Source organism: Lepidothrix coronata, unplaced genomic scaffold, assembly GCF_001604755.1.
Source record: "Lepidothrix coronata isolate B3197 unplaced genomic scaffold, Lepidothrix_coronata-1.0 Scaffold43, whole genome shotgun sequence".
Classification (NCBI taxonomy): domain Eukaryota; kingdom Metazoa; phylum Chordata; class Aves; order Passeriformes; family Pipridae; genus Lepidothrix; species Lepidothrix coronata.
Window position 1 is genome coordinate 733,959 of NW_016690223.1, and position 14,786 is coordinate 748,744.

General features: G+C 39.5%; 1 protein-coding gene across 2 annotated transcripts in view; it reads right to left on the bottom strand.

Moving 5' to 3' along the window:
• SLC24A4 (solute carrier family 24 member 4) overlaps positions 1 to 14,786 on the bottom strand; it is a 90,895-nt gene that overhangs the window by 27,219 nt on the left and 48,890 nt on the right. For both annotated transcript variants that reach the window (XM_017813886.1, XM_017813888.1), the window contains exons 3-7: positions 8,902 to 8,978; positions 7,612 to 7,686; positions 5,671 to 5,755; positions 1,363 to 1,466; positions 555 to 629 (exon numbers count right to left, since the gene is read on the bottom strand). In XM_017813886.1, coding sequence (XP_017669375.1) covers positions 555 to 629; positions 1,363 to 1,466; positions 5,671 to 5,755; positions 7,612 to 7,686; positions 8,902 to 8,978 — 416 coding nt within the window. The remainder of the gene's footprint in view (positions 1 to 554; positions 630 to 1,362; positions 1,467 to 5,670; positions 5,756 to 7,611; positions 7,687 to 8,901; positions 8,979 to 14,786) is intronic.

Consider the following 14,786-nt stretch of genomic DNA (forward strand, 5'->3'; position numbering starts at 1 on the left):
TACACCATCCTATGTAACTCCCATAACTGAATACAAAGCTGGTGATTCATTTTTACTACAAAATACAAACTGAGTGGGTTCTTCCCTGCCTTGACAATAGATACATTAAATGTGTACTACTCTGCTCTGGATGAACAAAGTGGTATCTCACCTGTGCTCTACTTGGAAAAACTGACCCAGAATCTGTGAAATAAAATTACTGTGTAGAAGCAAGAAACAGTCATCTTCCCTATTTAAAATAGAAGTGCAGCTCAAAATTTTTCAGTTCCACAGAAAGCAGTACCTTAAGTCAGAAAAGAGTACTAATTGCACTGACTTACAGTAGCCTGCAGAACTTTACAAACTGTAGGTACAAGATAAATGGACACTGATGGGCATGATGGACAAATATTCTGTGGGGCTGTATGAAATTTTCATATTTGGACCACACATTGTGGAGCTGAGCCCTCACTTCCAGATGTAACTAGAACTAGCTAGGAAAATAATTATTTGCCAGTGTGTACCAACGGTTAGCATTCTGGTCCTCCAAAAATTCAAGCAATGAAACTACTTACAACAATAAGTACGATCACAGATATCGTGTAGTATACAGAATCCCGGAACACAGCCCACTGGGTAAGACAAACCACCTGAAAAATACCACACCTTCAGCCAACAAAAATATTCAATTACAAAGACAAAAAAAGGTCCATATCTTGCAATAACTTAGGTGTATGAGCAAAATTATTAGTATTACTGGCAATAATTCTGAAACCAATTGCAGTTTTCTGCTAGCAGAAAGACATACCAGTCTGTTAGAAAATGGATCTATGACAACCACCAGTAACAAAAATCATATAGAAACTTCCATTAATTAAATACATTTCTTACTAATGATATTTGATTTGTTCATAATTTCAATTGTAAAATACAATTTATTGTACTGCAGCAGATCAATGGTTCCCTCTTCATTGTGTTTGTATCCAATATATTGGACTTACTACCTGAAAAAATATGATACACAGTTTAACCATCTACTCAGTAGATGGAAAAAATCTCATGCTTGTGTCCTAGATTCTTTGGTCATCATCAGTACCAGAAAGGATCAGCATACACCACCAATCAGTTGACTGTAAACACATTGTATTTTATGAAGAGGAACCAGTTTTCTCTTTTCCTCTGTATGCTACACGTTCAGAGTGCTGAAATTACAGTTGAACTTTTTGGAAACATTTGCTATTTGTAAAGCATTTGCAAATTCTTTCTAATATTTGACATTTTTCACAATGCCATTTTTGTCTTAAACTATTTTTTTAACATTTTCTCATGGAAACCCGTGAATTGTAAGCAACTGAACTGTATAAAGATAAATATCTTACTAACCTGTCCTGCAAACAATCCACAGACACCAACAATGCAGAGGATGTTGAAAACTGCCGAACCAACAATGGTCCCTACTCCTACATCTCCGTGAGTGATAAATACACCTGCAGAGGGAGCAAAACATACATAATTACCTCTGTCATTTCATTTTAGGTCACTTAGAACAAGTACTACTTGAAGAAATTGTTTGAAAGTTTAACCAAAGCAGGTTTCATAATTAATGCTCTCTTTTCTGTGGAATAATTTGTGCTTTTAGTCTAACTAGCAGCTCCCCAGTTCTGGCTTAAAATATCTACATATATGCTTTTATTAAAAGTAAATGATTTCCTAGCTAGTTAGTTCAACAGCAAGTTCTGTTTCACAGCTTGATTGTTAGTGGTGCAGTATTACATTCAAGAGTATAAAACATCTCCAGTCAGTCATTAGAAGCATGGAATTTATTTCCAGTATAATAAAGCACAGAAATCTTTCTCCCAGGTGAGCAAGCAGATAACGTTCGCTAAAGTTATATGATTGCTAAAGTGAGCCCTAAAGGCTTACACTTCCTGTTTTTTAGTAAGTTGGATGTGAGGTTATGATGCATTCCTTTAGACAGTCTTTCCCTAAAGTTTGTAAAAATGTCAATCAGGATAGCAGCAGAAAGACAACAAAGGCTTTACTAAAGACAGATTTATCTAATTTAAGCCATGGTGCTGCTAGAAAGCTACAATCTAGTTGCCAAACCTGGTTGGACAAATCCCATGATTAGCAAGCTGCTATCAGTGGCTACAGGCTGTTCAGAAGGGACAGGTGAGGACAGAGGGGTGGGGGCAGTTACCCTCTACATCAAGAAATGGATAGACTTCAAAGAGCTGTCTCTGAAGAACACCCACAAGTGGGTTGAAAGACTACGAGTAAGAATTAGAGACTGAGCCAACAAAGGGAACCTCATTATCAGTGTCTACTACAGGCCACCTGATCAAGGGGAGCCTACTGACAAAGCCTTCTTGCTCCAGCTACAGGAGGCATCACACTCATAGGCTCTTGTCCTGCTAGGGGAACTTCAGCGATCCAACATCTGCTGGAAAAGAAGCATGGCGAGCTGTAGGCAATCCAGGAGACTCCCGGAGTGCATGGAGGATAACTTCTTAAGCCAGGTAATAGACAGCCCTACCATAAAGAATCCAATGCTGGACCATTGGTCACCAGTGCATGTGAGACTGGAGGCAGCCTGGGCTGCAGTGATCATGCAGTGGTGCAGTTTGCAGTCCTGAGGGATATGGGTCAGGCAAAGAGTAAAGTCAGGACACTGAATTTTAGGAAAGCAAACTTTCAACTGTTCAAGGAGCTAGTCAGTAGCTCCTTGAACTTCAATAGAAACTGCCCACAGGGACAAGGGAGCAGGACAGAGCTGGACCTCAGGATGTTTTCCATAAAGCACAAGAACTCCCAACAACCATGTTGAAATTCTAAGGAATCAGGAAAGGAAGGCAAGACACCATCATGGCTGAGCCGAGACTGCTGGTCAAACTAAACAGCAAGACAACCTTCCACAGGCAGTGGAAGCAGGGACAGGTATCCTAGGCAGAATATAGGGATACTGCCTGTGTGTGTAGGGATAGGGTCAAAAAGGCTAAGGCGTGGCTGCAGCTGAACTTGGCATGGGATGAAAAGAATAACAGGAAGGGCTTCTACAGGTATGTAAGCAAGAAAAGGAAGGTCAAAGAAAGCATACTCCCCTGATAAACAAGGCTGTCAAACTGGCAACAACAGATGAGGAGGAGGCTGAAGTACTCAACAACATTTTGTCTCAGTCCCCATTGGCAACCTGTCTTCCTGCACCCCTTGAGTGAATGGGAAGATGGAAACTGTGGGGAGCAAAGTCCATCTTTATATAAGTGGTGCACGCCTGTAGTCCCAGCTGCCAGGGAGGCTGAGCCTGACGGACCACTTGAGCCCAGGAGTTCTGGGATGCAGGTGCTGTGCCAGGTGGGCATCCAAGCTAAGGCTGCCATCAATATAGTGACCATGGGGAGCTGCAGGACACCAGGTTGACTAAAAAGGGGTCCCAAATGCCCCCAGACCTAATTCCCAAAGGAGCATGTCGGGGGGCAGAACCAGTGCTGGCCAGATCTGGGACTGGGAGGACCTTATTATAAAATCATAGAACCACTCTCTGGGCGCGTGCGCGTGGTGTGTATTCCCCTGGGCCTACGGCCTCATTAAAGGACCTGCTCTCTTTATCTTATACACTAAATTGGCCTGGAGTCTCTTTCAGCAATAGTTTTCTGATCTTCTCACTGTAAGAGAAGATCAGGTTTGTGACCACCTGAAGAACCTGTCTGTATGTCCATGGAACCTGACAAGATGTATTCCAGAGTCCTGAAGGAACCAGCTGATGTAGTTCCCAAGCCACCCTCTGTGATATTTGAAAAGTCATGGCAGCCAGATGAAGTCCCAAGTGACTGGGAAAAGGGAAACCACTCCCATGGAAGGAGGACCCTGGGAACTACTGACTTGTCAGCCTCAGTTCTGTGCCTGGGATGACTATGGAACAGATCCTACAAGACATTGTGTTGAGGCACATGGAGAACAGGGAGGGGATTAGAGAGAACCAGCATGGATTCACCAAGGGCAGCTCCTGCTTGACGGCCTAGTGGCATTCTATGGAGTGATTGCATCAGTGGACAAGGGAAGGAAGAATTATGAATGTCATCTGTGTGTGACACAGTCTCCCACAATGTCCTCCTCCCTAAATTGTAGAGATGTGCATTTGATGGGTGGACTGTTCAGTGAATGAGGAATTGGTTGGATGGTTGCATCCAGACGGTAGTGGTTAATGGCTCAGAGTCCCCATAAACATTGGTGATAACTAATGTCCCTCAGAGGTACATACTGGGACAAGTAGTGTTTAATATCTTTATCAATGACATAGGCATGGGATCGAGTGCATCCTCAGCAACTCTGCAGTTCAACATCAAGATATGTAGCACAGTTGACACACCTGAGGGACAGGATGCCATCCAGAGGGACTTGGACAAGCTCAGGAAGTGGGTGCATGTGAACCTCATGAGGTTCAACAAGGCCAAGTGCAACGTCCCACATCTGGTTCATGGCAATCCCTAGTACCAAAACAGGCTGAGGGATGAACAGATTGAGAGCAGCCCTGCCAAGAAGGACTTGAGGGGTGCTGGTGGATGAGAGGCTGAGCATGAGCTGGCAATGTGCTCTTGCAGCCCAGAAAGCCAAATGCATCCTGGGTTACATCAAAAGCAGCATGGCCAGGAGGTCAAAGGAGGAGATTCTGCCCCTCTACTCTGCTCTTGTGAGGCCCCATCTGGAGTGTTGAGTCCAGCTCTGGGATCCCTAGCACAGGAGGGACACGGACCTGTGGAAGCGAGTCCAGAGGAGGGCCACAAAGATGATCAGGAGTGGAACACCTTTCCTGTGAGGACAGATTGGGAGAGTTGAGTTTGTTCAGCCTGGAGAAGTGAAGGCTCTGAGGAGATCTTGTTACTGCCTTTCAATACTTACAGGGATCTTAAAAGAAAGATATGGACAAACTTTTTAGTAGGACCTCTAGAACAAGGGGTAATGGGTTTAAATTAAAAAGAGGGTAGATGCAGAATAGATAAAACGAAGAAATTTTCTACAATGAGAGTGGTGAGATGCTGGTACAGATTACTCAGAGATGGCCCCACCCCTGGAAACATTCAAGGTCAGGTTGGATGGAGCTCTGAGCAATCTCATCTAGTTGGAGATGTCCCTAATTATTGGAGAGGCTTGGACTAGGTGACCTTTAATGGTCCCTTCCAACAGAAACCCTAGAGCTGGAGGCAGTACTCTAGGTGGGGTCTCATGAGAATGGAGTAGAGGGGCAGAATTACCTCCCTCGACCTACTGGCCACGCTTCTTGTGATGCAGCCCAGGACACAGTCGATATTCTGGGCTGCAAATGCATGTTGGGCTGCACATTGACAGATCATGATGGGCTTCTCATCATCCAACACCCCCAAGTCTTTTTCCTCAGGGCTGCTCTTAATCCATTTCCAAATATATCAAATTATCTCTCAGGGGACTTCAATGAATCTCTCCTTTTACTTGCTGTGTTCAGAATGAGACATTCCTCTCTATGTTTTGAGAGGAGACTCATAGTTTCATGAGATATTTTGAGTAGTTAATTATACCATGAACCACAGACTAGCTGACAGCTGCAATTGCTGATTATAAATTGACAGAAGAATGGTAGCACTTTTGGGTACCTGTGCTTGATCTGCTGCTGATTTTTTAACAGCAGATCTAATAAAAGATTGTGTGTGGGCTCCATACCTATAACAGATGCAAACAGTTCTGGAGTGGAGCTCCCTGCTGCCATGAATGTGGCTCCAGCAACATCTTCACTCAAATGTAGTTTCTGGAAGAAAACAATTGGTAATTTCAACACTGCTACTGTATTTACATTGTGGAGTTCTACAGTTATGTGTGTAACTGAATAGTCAATTGTGGCTTACATGCAGCTGATCAAAGAAAAGCATCTCTGCAGATTCAAAAAGATTGTAAACATCTCAAATTGTTTTCATTAATTTACTTTTGAAACTCTAAACGCAATCATTCAAGAATTAAGGGCAACTCTTGGGGCTTCTAAAATTTGAAAATAAAAATCCATACAAGAAAAATATAACCTCTGTGAATAAATCTTACAAACAGCTGGCCTGATTCTGGCTTCACTTAACAACTGTTAATCAAAAGTGAGTCCGCTGACACAGATAAAATTAGTCTAATTAGACACAGAGGCCTGTGTATGGTAGACAGATCTATTTTTATGAGTGTCTCTTAAGCTCTAATAGGACATAGATAACCTAGAGTTCTCAGACCAGCATAAACATGCATAGCTTCACAAGTGGGCTGCATCAATTTAACACCACCTGAAGATCTTTCCCTTGAACTATAAACAGGTTTTATGGAAAAGTTTTTTCCTTTTTGAGAGTCTCTAAGCTCATCTTTAGTACACTGTTTTTCCTTCAAGGATACAAAAGTAATCAGTGACAAAAGGACAAGTATAAAAATAGTGTATTTTTCATGCAATTTGGCTGAAACCATTCTGAGCTGATGACAATGGCACCCTACAGAACTTGACAAAACATAAACACAAATTTGATCTATTACCAGCCATACTGTTGCAGGATCTCAAACCTAAGTGTGCTATCTGAACTCTTCTAAGTTGTTTTAATGTTCAGCAGAACATGAGACAAGAGGTGAAGATTTTATGAAGGATCAGTAACCAGTAACTGGTACAACCAAAGTGGTACAATTTAAATATGGTGTCTAAGGTACACACTGAAAACAGAACAACTGAAGGGAAAGATCCCTATTGAGTATCTTACTATTATTGACCACCTCCCTTATCTTCTATTTGTTCTTCTTCTGCTAAGTGTAAGTACATAGCTGTAACAATAACAGAAATTTAGTACATATAGCCATAGGAAAAAAGACTTTTTAACTAGCTAAAGGTGTTCTTCAGAAAATGGTCACTCATATTTTTGTTTAAAAACAAAGCAGATGAGATTTTCATTTTGCCCTCAAAAAGGAATTAATATCTATATTTGTACTGTGTATTCATTTCATAGTAGTTCACCAAAGTCTTACTTAACACAACATTTACATGCCAAGTATAAATTCTACCCTGTCCCCATCAAATCACTGAATTAGAATCCCACGTAATTTTTGCAAAGTCTTCTCAACAATTACATAAAGGCATAATATTTACTTTTTTTTTTGCTTAAAAAATGTGTATTCTCTTTCCATATCAAACCATCACACATTCTCCCTTTTCTCCACTTTATGCTAGAACCACATACACTTCCTTTCTCCTTGATGATACAGTGGTAGATGTGCAATTAGATTTGCATAATACATTAATTAATCTATTTATGATTTCTTTTCACAAGTGACTATTAAAACCAGGAGTACAATAATAAACCCAACTCATCCATAAGCCATATCTCTTCTAGCTACATGCTTCAGGTATTTTAAGAGTGAGTTTTGCTATCTGATCTCATTAAATCTCTGATTTTTTCTGCTTGAGTGTAGCCACGGAACAAGTGTGCACAGACCACAGGTTCATTTTTTGATGGAAGCTCAAATTACTTGAAAAGGATCAAGGCCAAAAAGTTGACAGGACTGAACTGCAAACAGCGATCACAAAAATGTTTGATTCTGTAATATTCTCTACAGAAAATTCCAAAAGAGTAATAAAGTTCTCTAACATACCTCACAAATTTTCTCTAAGGATGGAACAAAGAAGTCATCACATACTATGGCCAAAGCATAGAACATATAAAGAGCCTGTAAAGAAAATAAATTCAGAAAATGCTTCAGATTTTTCCTGTACATGAACAGAGGAAAAAAGGTAATGCTACTTTTATTCAAACTAGCAGAAATATATAGCTTTATTTTTTATTCCATTTCAAATAAAAATCTCCCTCCCTGCATGAAACCAGATTTTTGAATGTAAGATTTAGTTTAGAACAAGAATGTTTGTCAGATCCTTGAATGTGAAAGGTACCACAGTTTGACAGAATAGGGTGCCACAACAGACTTCATATAAAGAAAAGTAATGGATAAGGCTTACGAAGTTACATAATCATCTTCTATATTTTGAATTAATTATCAGACCAAGTAATTAAATAGAAAGTAATACCAAATTGACTAACTCAGGAAATAATTACAATAATACTCAGGAAATAATTACAATTGGAAATAAGCGGACCCTGGCCATGCATCACTGCACCAAAACTCCTGGGAATGATCCTGGTTCCCTGCATACATGTGATTCTCCTACAGTCTTAGGTGGCTTTCTGTGCTGTGCCCATGCAGTGGGCCTAATCTTGCTGTTGTCCATCAAACACAACTCCTTCTTACCTTCCCTGAGCTGGGAATGAAAAACTGGAGCCTGCAGGCCTTACTTGCTTTGTGTTTTCTACAATAAAATGTAAAACTCCACATGATACTTTCTATATTTATTTTGAGTTGTTTTTAATTACGATTGTATCTTTTGCATAGAGGCATAAAAGGAAGGAAAGAGACACAAGAATCTTCTACACCATGCTAAATGTCTTTAATAAAGGAATCCCAAACTCTGTCTATATAAGATGAAATACAAGCAGAAGTCTGTGATCCATGCTGCCATGATTTTATCTCCAAGAGGATGAATGAGTAGGCATTGCAAATTCAGACTTGCATAATTTTCCTAAATAAATCATAGAGTCATAGAATCGTTTAGGTTGGAAAAGACTCTTAAGATCACCAAGTCCAACTGTTAAACTAACAACACCAAGTCCACCACTATACCACGTCCCTAACATGTTACCTTTTAAGCACTTGTACTCTACATATAGACATATTAGAAATACTGAAATGAAAGTATTAGAAACATGTTGATATATACAGAGCTCTACTTAGTAAGGTCTCTAAGATGATTAATATCTTATTAAAAATTAAAAGAAGAACAAAAATAAATAACATAAAAAGAAAACAAAAATTAAGCAGAGAAAAACTTACAGCAATGATATGAAGCAGAATTCCTCCTTGCCGACGTTCTTTATTTGTAAAGATATCTTCAGGAAATTCATGAATGGCTGAAAAAGAAATATACTTTTAAAAAAAAAATTACAACCTTTATAAATGGAAGAGTGAAAAATAAGTATTAATCTGTAGAAACATATGACCAAACATGAGGGTCTCTTCTGATGTATTACATTATAGTTTGCCATTTCAGAATTTCTTTTCTTCTCTGCAGAAAAAACAAAGAACTGATATTGAGGTGCTATTATCATCGCTCCAGTGACTTAAACTAACCTCCACTGTACTAAGAGTTTCACATTCTTAAAGCCTTATTTATACTGTCATCTCCTCTGTGATAGGCACAGGCACAAAAATTCATCCTGAAACAGTATTTCTGACTTTGTGTCTTATCTGAAAAATTATGCAATGGTTGTAACCTTCTATCAGTCTCTTAGCTATAAACTATAGTGTTCTGCAGTCTTGCAAATCATTTCACAAATATTAAAGTGATTCCAAGTACTTTCTAAAGAAAGTCTACTATCTAAATCTGTTGAAGGAAGGAATGAAGCATAAATGGTAGGTGAACAACAGGAACATTCAAAGACATGAGTTTGGGGATTTCTGACTGTGACTGACAAGACAGGCAGGGATAAAGATCTGTGGTGTCTCAAACAGGAGTCTGGGAAGTCTAAGGATGGAAATTATTTTACAGAATCATAAAGGTTGGAAAAGACCTCTGAAATCATAGGGTCCTACCTTTGAATGAACACCACCATGCCAACTAAACCATAGCACCAAGTGCCACATCCAGTCATTTCTTGAACACTTCCAGGGATGGTGACTCCACCATGCCCCCGGGCAGCCCACTCCAAAGCTCAACAACCCTCTTAGGGAAGAAATTCTTCCTGGTGTCCAACCCTCACCTGGCTACAACCTCCGTTCAGGTAGTTGTAGAGAATGATAAGGTCTCTCCTGATCCTCCTTTTCTCCAGGCTAAACACCCCCAGCTCCCTCACCTGCTTCTCACAGGATTTGTGCTCCAGACACTTCACCAGCTGTGTTGCCCTTTCCTGAGAATGCTCCAGCATCTCAATGTCTTTCTTGTAATGAGGGACCCAAAACTAAACACAGTACCTGAGGTGCAGCTAGTGCTGAATACTGGAATCCACTGGAATCCAAATGAACTGAAATCAATAAATTATTATTTAGAAAGGTATATTCCTTTCTACAAGGAGTTGCAGATGTAGGTTGACAACAAGATAAGCTCCAGAAAGTTCTAACAAATTTACCATACTATACTGAATCACAGCGAAGGAAACAGAGGGAATATATGATCATCTTCCCCATATTCAAGTCTGCCACATTAAAGAAATGCTTAAGAGCAGAATATACGATATTAATGCTGTCCCATTTTAAATTTCAATGCCATATTTTCTCTATTTTTGATATAATTCTGCAAACAATAACCACAAACATAGAAAAAAAAGAAATTGAGGTATGGTTGATGTTTTTTAGCTACTAAACTTAAAACACACTAACCCAGCCTTATTTTCAGGAAATGTTGAACTGTAACTCTTTGAAGATTACACTTTTTAGAGGATCTTAAATTTGAGTTACCTGTAATCACCAAACACACTTGAAAATCTTAGCTGTAGTGAGAGGAAAATATAATTTTAAAGATCCAAATGACTTCTCATCTACTTAGTCTTTCAGTTTTAGATAAATACAAAAGTGCCTCTTCTTATCTGTACTACACACACTTACATATATTGCAAATGTCTAGCTTGACAAAGATTTGAACAGTTTCCCTATGTAAAGCTGAATATCCTTTAGCTCTGTTTTTTCCTTAGTGCCCACTATCATAAATATATTATCTTTGAATTAATACAGTGGCAACAAGCAGTGTTTAAAACCCTATATACATAATACATACTTTCCTTTCAAAATTTGAAGTTACCATTTTATGAAATCTTTCTAAATCCTCTAACTTAGTATTTGAGAACCACTATACTTTTGTTAAAATACTAACACTCTGCAGAATATTTAGCATAAAACAGACGTTCAGTAGCAATGACTGACTCTAATTCCATTATTGATTTGCATTAGGCTTTCCATTAAGATCTAGTCTTACTGTTATATTCTGACTGGAACCAGTATCAGCATGTGGTACTGAATAGAGCTTTTCTTTTCTTTTACATCTCAGACAACAAAAACTACACAAAACTGTAGTAAATTTTGCTTGGGTACTCCTGAATCTGATCCTACTCCAAAGGAAACGTTCTATTCCTGGTCCTCCAATTGTCACCACCAGGAAAAATGAAAACAATAGTGGAAATAAATATATAAATACATCAGCATAATAGCACAATAATACCCCATTGCTCACATTCAAGGGTATGCAGAATACTTCAGTGACTAAAGACTATCAGCACAACAGTTTCCAGGACTAGCTTCAAGAAAGTGGTCTGAGCTGCTACAGAACTCCATTGTCTTCAAGGGCCACGATTTGCACTGTAATGAGATTTGTGACCTTATGGAACAGTCTAAGAAAATAGCACTGCCATACAAATGCCAACCACACTGTAAATAACAGAGATTTGCCTATCAAGCCAAACAAATTAAAGTACTTCTAAAATCAAGATATGTGAATAAAATTTCCTCCTTTTTGTTTAGTTTTCATCACTGTTACCATCAGACAACAAAAAGGATGGTGGAAATATACATGAACCAAGAGAAAAGTGGTTGCATTGTAGTTCTGAGACAGACACTGTATTCACAGTTGACATTCTTACAAGTAAGCACCCAAAGCATATGTTTTTAAATAAATTCTGCCTATTAACAACTGATATTAACTGAAGTGATTACTAACTAAAAAAGGATTAAGGAAACTTCTCCTTTGGGAGAAAAGACCCAGAGCTGCTGGCATCTTACATAATATGGTTGTTCTTACATCACTAGCTGAAACCATGCCCACATGGATGTATTCAGGACACGTATACTATTTTTTGTACTGCATCTCCCATTTTGTCCTCTGCCTCCTCCATTCAAGATGCAGCTGTGAGAATACACATATTCCAGCAATGCATTAGGACAGGAAAGAACAGAGCCCTGGCCCAAGTCTCTAGCAATGATAACAGGACCCTGCACATGAGGTAGATCCTTTCACATAATTGGATGCAAAGGTTTGCAGCTCCCATCACAGGTGTTTGTGTCAGAAGCACCATCCCCTTTACTCCCACCATATAGCAGAGGGAATATATGCCTGTCCCCTAACCTTGCAAAATGCATGTGCTACCTGGGAAGTATTACCTACCTGGTAACCTCATTCAGTTGACTAAAAAATATTTCACAGTATAACTCAAATATTAAAATATTTCACAGTATATATATGGTCAAGTCAGTATAAACTGGTTTTAAGAAGCATGAACAAAACTCACTATCCTTCTAATACTTCTAATGGGACTTCACTTATCCAAAGTTAATACTAAATAGGAAATCAGAAGTCCAGAAGATGGCAAAGGTAAGAGCCAGAAGATAAAAATGAGCCTAGACATCTGATCACAAAACAAATACAAACCATCTTCACTGCAAACTGTCTTGCTTCAAATATAGTCTGGTGATAATAGTATTAGTAATAAACAATTACGTGTAATAAATATCTGCTTGCCTCACAGAGGTAATATTAAACGAATTAACATGAAGACAACTTTTCTCAAAGATAATGCTCCTCCCTACACATAACTCATGGCATGCAGTTGTTCTCACAAAGAGACACTATAAAATCTTCTTTAAAAATCAGGGAAATGAAACAATGCTCTGGAGCTTTCTTCCTTAATGAAATGGCTATCTACCAGTGAGTTCTAAGGCACAGTTTGGAGTTTTTTGGTATAAATATTTGCTGTCTTTATGGCTTTATTATACAGATAATCTTAGATTTTGTCTAACTGTCATCTATAAGTTCTGTATACCTCATCTACATGCACTGTTCTTTATTTACTAGCTGTAAATAAAATGATTTTATTATTTTAAATAATTATTTGTTTTTCTTACCTACTGCTTTGATAATCTGGTTTCTCAGAAACAAGTTGTTTGGATTCCTTTGTATCCTAGCTTAGGCCTGGGAATTCAACAACACTGAACTGAGAGGGGCAGTGGTATTCCCTCATCTGTTTAAGCTGACAGAGAGGATATGGTTTTATCAGAGTTTGAGAGAGCACAGCCTGCCTTCACAGTGCAATGTGATTTGTGTACATGGCAGGGCACCGCTCTACTTCACACAGATATTTTCTCATATATGGGAGAGAGAGCTATCTCGCTGCCTGAGTGGGAGCTACATCTCCTTGGTTTCTACTGAAAAGAGACGGAACAGATGGGAGAAGGAGATGAAATGAAGAGCAGTACATCTAATGGGGCTAACCTTTGCCAAAAAAAGGAAGGGAACATACACTGATCATCTTAAAATCAGCTAGAAATCCAGAAATATTTATCCTGCTGGTACTGTTGCAAACTCGTGGCTGCTACAGCTCATCTTATCCAGCACAGATTTGAGGAGGAAGGGAGGGCACTAAAAAGCCAAGTCTATATTGAAATTGCCATCATTCTGCAGCTCATTCCCTCTCTCCAATCATGAAATGAGTGGGGAAACAAAAGCAGCTTATCCAGCTACGACTTGGAGGGGACACCACCACCTTTTTCTCTGAGTCATGGACACAAAAAAATCCTTTACTATGGTATGACAGAAAGGATGATTCACTGTTGATAAAAAGCTCTGGCTGAGCTGTCTGTGGCTAAAGAGCTATACAAGGCATGCAAATAGCACGCCTCAGAACAGAACCTAAGAGCAGCTGCACAGCATAAGCTGTCTGCATGGCTCTGGAGTGAAGTGCTGGCAGGCAGCAGCTGGGGTAACCCTGGCACGCCAGTGACACCTGCCTGGATTTAGGCTGTTACCGGATTAATCCCGGGTGTCGTCAGAGCATTGTTCCCACATGCCCTATCCCTACTGTGACAGGCAGGCTGCCAATGAAGTTAAATTTCAAAATCTCCTAAGCCTGACAACCATCTCAACAACCACGTGGATCTGTGGTTTTATAACCTGCCTTGACATGTGATTTCTTCACCTTATTAGCAGTTGATTTACTCACAACAAACATGCCAACTCTTAACACCTGCTAAGCATTCAACTACATGGAAGCCCACTACAACTCTTAAAATTTTTCCTCACAAGGAAAAGGAATCTGTAGATGTTTGAAGGAAGATGTGCAATTGGCTCCTGCCTTAGCAGGAAGGGGGTTACTCAAATATATGCAGAAGCCCACTGCCCCTTCTAAGCCTGCATCTTGCTCATCTGCCCATGTTCCTCTGTCCCTTGAGGACATGTTGCATTTACAGATTGCAACGCCTATCCCTTTGCCCTGGCCTTCAGGGATTGCTGATCATCAGATGCACCCAGGGCACAGATATAAGAGGAAGAAGGACAGACAGAGACAGAATTACACACTTCCACTTTTATCCCCTTAATAATCATATTCACAAGCCAGCTTGAATATTTCAATTTTGTATTATTTGCTTAAGCACTGCAAGCAGCTTTAGGCACCTCTGCACTTAGTGTTATTTCAGCTTATATGCAACTCCCTTTTCACATTTCAGGTCCTCATCTTTCCAAGGCCTGGTGTTGGGTTCATACATATATAATTGTGCCTCAGTGACAGTGAACAGACTCATTATTGCGTGAGCTTCTTTATGTCTGTCAAGAAACTGCATGCATTGTTACCTGGTGTCAGCAGCAAAATGTCAACAGTTTGTATGACAGGAGTTGAACTTGCCACAGACTTCATGGTACTGCAACTTGCATTAATTTATAATTCTTTACTAATATAATC